Source organism: Stenella coeruleoalba (genome assembly GCF_951394435.1).
Source record: "Stenella coeruleoalba genome assembly, chromosome: X".
Classification (NCBI taxonomy): domain Eukaryota; kingdom Metazoa; phylum Chordata; class Mammalia; order Artiodactyla; family Delphinidae; genus Stenella; species Stenella coeruleoalba.
The window spans coordinates 82,780,993-82,786,682 of record NC_137152.1 but is presented as its reverse complement, the minus strand read 5'-3'; the positions used below and the strand labels follow the sequence as shown (position 1 = coordinate 82,786,682).

At 47.6% G+C, this 5,690-nt stretch overlaps 1 protein-coding gene across 1 annotated transcript; it reads right to left on the bottom strand.

Moving 5' to 3' along the window:
- Window positions 1-2,184: 2,184 nt before the first annotated feature.
- Window positions 2,185-4,130, bottom strand: TCEAL6 (transcription elongation factor A like 6; the record flags this gene model as incomplete). Its single annotated transcript, XM_079909854.1, has 3 exons — window positions 2,185-2,814; window positions 3,181-3,250; window positions 4,102-4,130. 3 exons carry the CDS (start codon window positions 4,128-4,130, stop codon window positions 2,185-2,187), a joined length of 729 nt encoding a protein of 242 aa, XP_079765980.1.
- Between the last annotated feature and the right edge of the window lie 1,560 nt (window positions 4,131-5,690).

The following is a 5,690-nucleotide window of genomic DNA, read 5'->3' as shown; positions in this document are numbered from 1 at the left end:
GTTTAATAATCTATGATGTGTATCTTATATGGGGCATATACTTATCCTTTCAGGCACATCCTTCATGTGAAGGTGGGAGTGGAAAGCCTAAAAAGAGTCTCCCTCTAAGCCAGTGCTTCTCAAACTTCAATGTGCATAGGAATCATCTGGGGATCTTGTTAAAATGAAGATTCCAACTCAGTAGGTCTGAGTAGGGCCTGGGACTCTGCATTTCTAATTAGCTCGCAGGTTATGCTGATGCAGCTGGTGTATGCACCACATATTCACTGATAAGGATCTAAAAATCAAATATGTTGATGGGTCTGCTGAACTGCTAACGCAGGGCCTGACAAGAGTTTCCTGGGAGAGAATTCAACCTAGGAAGGAGAGACTGCAGGTGAGATATTAACCTGTGAGAATAGCAGTTTCTACCATGCAGATATTTCCCCCCTGGTCTAACCTGTAACATCTGAATTTGGTAAGAAGGATGCTTATGTATGCAAAAACACGCAAACCAACAAAATATACATAAATGATCATTTTGCTTAAAAAGAGTCTGAAAGGTACTAGTCTCAAGTAGCACTAGGGGGATACTCACAGGTAACAGGGTAACCGTAACTCTAAAGTGAAGAGAGGGCTTTATCCACACTTCTATAGAGGTCAAGGGTAGGTGGTCAGTGACTCCAGAGAAATTGATATGGCTTTGGCACCTTACACCCTCCAGCTCATTACACAGTATCAGTAATGAGTACAGGACCCAGGAGAAGAAGCACAGTGCCCAGCAGACATGGCAGTATCCCGGAGAGAGTGGCACCTATCTCTCAGCTGCCTGAACTTGTTCCTGGGCACAAGTGAGACCTCACTCAGTTCTCCTCTAAGAGTCTGATTCCATCCACATACCTGCTAGTGCATGAGAGTGGTATGGGAGCCATTCCTTCCCCAGGTATCTGGTGGGGGCTAGGTCACAACACATCTCATATACTCAGTACCTCATTTGGTCCACTTGGTAGTCCCATGAGGCAAATATTATCCCCATTTTACAGATGACAACACTGACCCTTACAACAGTGTGTCTGTTATAACTGCCAAGTTGATTCCTCTAGCTCTGGGTACCAGAGTTAATATGAGTTTTACCTATTATTGTACATTCTAACAACAGGAATATTGTGTCTTCATTGCTCTCAAAAACTCACTGAACAGTCCAATCACTTATCATGTATTGTTTTCTGGTCTTAGTTTTTTTTTTTTTTTCAGTAAATTTCTTTCTTTCTTTCTTTATTTTTGGCTCCGTTGGGTCTTCGTTGCTGCACGCAGGCTTTCTCTAGTTGCAGCGAACAGGGGTAACTCTTCTTTGCAGCATGCGGGCTTCTCATTGCAGTGGCTTCTCTTGTTGTGGAGCACGGGCTCTAGGCATGCAGGCTTCAGTAGTTGTGGCTCACAGGTTCTAGAGCACAGGCTCAGTAGTTGTGGCGCATGGGCTTTGTTGCTCCACGGCATGTGGGATCTTCCCAGACCAGGGATCAAACCTGTGTCCCCTGCATTGGCAGGTGGATTCTTAACTACTGTGCCACCAGGGAAGTCCCTTAGTTGTTTTTTAATGACTAACATAATGCATATCATTTAGGAAAAAGCAGAGATGAGTGAGCAAAGAAAAGAAAGATAAAGGATCACACATGGTTGGAGCCATAGGACGGTAAAGGACTCAGAGAAAGGACAGCAGTGCCCATTGACATGGTTCCAACTAGGAGAAGACATGGGGATGGGCACATCTGCAGAGGAATGGCGTGGAGGTACCATCAGGTGACTGGACTTATTTTTGAGTGCAGGTGAGACGTATTTTTGGCTACCAAAGCAAGAAAAAAGCAGCACTTAATTTTTAGATTTTTCTGTGCACAGATGCATTACACAAACATTTATACTTTTTCAAAAATGGTTTGATACTATATATTCGAATCTGAAAACTGTTTTTTCTTTATTGTTGTTTTACAGTGTACCATGAACATCTCTTCCATGCACATGGGTGAAAATCCCCTACTGAAACACAGAGAGCACTGTAGTTGGATCAAAAGGCTGCTGGTAATGAGAGTGACACCTAAAGCAAAGAATCAGCTTAAGATTAAAGCACATAGCATGGCAAATGCCTGCCAGGAAAAGCAGGGTCAGCAATATTCTCATTAGAGGAGTCAGAATTGAAGGCCAAAGGCATTAAAGATATGGGATACCATGTAAGCGCCTCTGGCCCCTACCTCCGCCCCTCATTCCCCTGACACCCCGTTGGCCCCTTGGGGTGAATGGATCCTGTACATCTCTTTGCATCCAATGAAAGTCACCCATTTTCTGTCTTTTCCTTAGCTCTTCCTGAGCCCTTGACATATCTGCACATTCTGTCATCATCTCCTCACTGCCCAGATGCCTTTCCTGTAAGTTGTTCTGATAGTCCTTGGGGGAATCGTCCGTCCCCCTGTCCGTTTTTCTTTTTGCTTTCCGGGGCACATAGTCTTCAGCGGTGTGCTTTTCGGCAGCCCGCGGCTGACTCTCTGGCTTTGCCTGGGATTCCACCTTGCCCTCACCGTGTGGCTTTCCCTCAGCTTCGGACTTGTCCTGCTTTTCTCTCTTCCTCTCATCTTCTGGTTGTCCCTGGTCTTCTGGCCGTCCCTCATTCTGGAGCTCTCCCTCGTGTTCTGACTTCCCCTCCACTTCTGGCTTTTCTTCCTCATCTGACTTTCCTTGATTTTCAGGCTTTACTTCATTTTCTGGCTTTCCTTCGCTTTCCAGCTTTCCTTCATTTTCATTGCAGAGTTTTTCCATGTTGAGATGTCCCCTCGTTTTCCTGTCCTGGGGGATGGGATGCGGTGGGGTGGGGGGAGAGAGACAAGAGGAAACAAGGGAGACTGAGGCCTTGGGGGTGGAATGCAGGTCCGGATAGTACTGGCATCTCACCCTTGTCAGCGTTCCCCTGACCTGGCCCAGCCTAGTGTGCCTTCTGGCCACCCTTTACCCCACCATTCCGCCTGCACTGAGAGCCAACCATTTCCCTGGCAGGCCCTGCCACCTTGTACCATCCTTCAGCGTGGCAGAAAGTGTGTATATTATATATGGGGGGGATGGGCAGTGGGGCCCTCAAATTCTGCCCAAGCTGTGCCCTCCGCACCCGGCCCCCAGCTCTGTGCCTGTCCAGTGCCTCTCCCTCCTTCCGCTGACCTGCAGGGATTCTGGAAAGGTTCCTCCTCCTTTTCTAGCCTTGCAGAGTGCTGGGAACAGACATGCAGACCTGTAGACAGACAGGAGACAGAGAGGGGCTGCACGGTCAGCAGATTGAGGTCCCTTTCCTGAATCATGGCCCTCCTCATCCAACGGTTCCCCCCAACCTCCCCTGACCCCGCACCTCAGTCGCCAAATCTTTTTGTCAGGCCTCAGGACCAGACCAGGATGCTTTACAAACTGTTTGGGTCGCTGGGACCCCTCCCGGGCAGGCAACCCGCCCCGCCCCCACTCCTTTACGCGGAGATCAATATTTCCTCATAGGCTCAGAGTGTGAGAGGGGGGTTATTTCCAGAATTTGCCTACCTTTCACTGTCGCACTGCGGGGGCGCACTCCCCCCCCCAATTACAGGCTCCAAAATGGATGTAGGGCGCAGAGGAGGGGCGTCGAAGAGGCGGCAGGGCCAGTTGCAGGGTCCTCCCTCCCTACCTGTCCACGCCACGCCCCGTGCCCATCCTCACCCATCTCGGGACCCCTTCCCCTCTCCCCGCTGCTACCAGATCCTAGTCCCATCCGCTTCCACCCCCACCCGGGCCGCCAGCAGCGCCCACCTTCACACTGACCTGCAGCGCCCGGGCCGGGCCTGCGCCTCCTCTGGCTCGCCTAAGCCTGCTCTCCCCTCGCCCGCCACCCAGACAGCTCCGGGAGCTGGTTCCGCGCGGGCAACGCGAGCGACGGCGCCGGGACCAGATTGCAGGGTGCCCGGCCAGTCACGTGAGCGCCACGTCACCGGAGCTCGGTCTCCCCCCCATCCCAGAGGGACCGGACAGCTGAGGACTGTGTGGGAGCGGGGCGGTTGGAGAAGGAGGAGTTACCGACAGGGCAGGTGGGGAGAGGCTTCCTGACTGCAGGTGCTTTACCTGGCGCCTCTCAGGTCCTCGCTCAGCATCCCTCTGAGATGCCCTTTATCCCCAGTTGTGACAGCTGATCACAGGGAGGGTACCCGACTTCTCCAAGAGCGCTCCACATGTAGCCCCACAGCCCGGGGCTCCGCCTGACCAGCTCCGCCTGACTCCAGAGCGCTGGTGGTGGTGCCCGCCAGGAAGCTGCGCTGCCATCTTGAGTAGCAGCTATGTCCAGAGCCTCTGCTCTTCTCGGTCCATGTGTTCTCTCTCCCTGGCTGATCTCTGTTCATTTCCCTCTTAACACAGATGATTCCCAAATCTGCATATCCAGGTTATTCCCTCCCCTGAGTCTCAGACCTTCTTTGCCAACAGTCTATTGGACACCACCGCCTGAATATCCCTGCGGGACCTCAAAATCCATAACCCCAAACTGATTTTACCAACTTCCTTCTCGCCTTCTCTGTTCACTTCACTCCACACTGGATATTTGCACTCCAACGTTTAACCTATTCTCATCTAGAGAGAATATCAGACTGCTAAAAAGTTAAAAAAGAAAAAAAGGATGCATTAAAACATTTAAAAATATGGACCACAGGTGCACAGATGCATCGTGTAACCCATGTTTGTCCCTCTTCCTTCTCTTCCATTCCCTTTCTTTTTTTCTTCCTCTTTCACATTTGTGAAACCACCACCCAACCCAAGACTAGAAAACTGCCAATAATGTAGCTTCTACAGTGTTGTCACAGACACACACACAAACACACACAGGGTATACGTGTGTCTGAGTGTTCATATGTGTAACTATGGGACACCGTTTCTATTTTGATTTGCAAAATACCACATCTTGTCTACACAATTATTAATTACATGTGTGACACAACCAATTCTGATTATATTTCTGATGCATGTGTTTCTTAATTTAGTAAAGCATCTATCTTCCTACAACATTTTGTTCCACCAAAATGTGTATTCTCATTAACACATTAACACCACATAACAAGTAATTTTATCCTCAAAGTTGAATTTATTAACTGAATTCACAATGCCATTAGTAACAAGGCTACATGTTTCCCTTTCATCAGTAATACAAAAAATGTATTATTATTGTATTATTATTCCATTAATTTGATGAAAGTAATATCAAATCACTGTTGCTAGTAACTGATTTTCTTTGTAATCATCTGATGATGCTGATTTTAAACTATCATCAATAATTCTTTCCTAAGTTCTTTTGCTAACAGAGCCAACATATTAGGAGCTATCGCTCCTACCTTTGAACATGCACACAAAAACTTGGGATTCAAAATTTGAATAATTAAATTAGAAGAAAAATAATTTCTTCTAAATTAGAAGTTCTGTTCATAGAATGAGAAGTCAACACAACTTCTGCACCTGTATGTACTAAATTGACATATTCTTTTTAAAATAGCTACTACCTTCTGAAGTAGATGCAAATGTTTCTTTAGCAGGTTTGTAGATTTGGGTTTTCTTGAGGTCAATAGTATCACTACAGTCCCCTTGGTGCATAGTAAATGTCAGCAAACATTTTGTGGGAGTTAAATGTTTATCACCAAAGAAAACAGAATTCATTACTTAATTTTTCA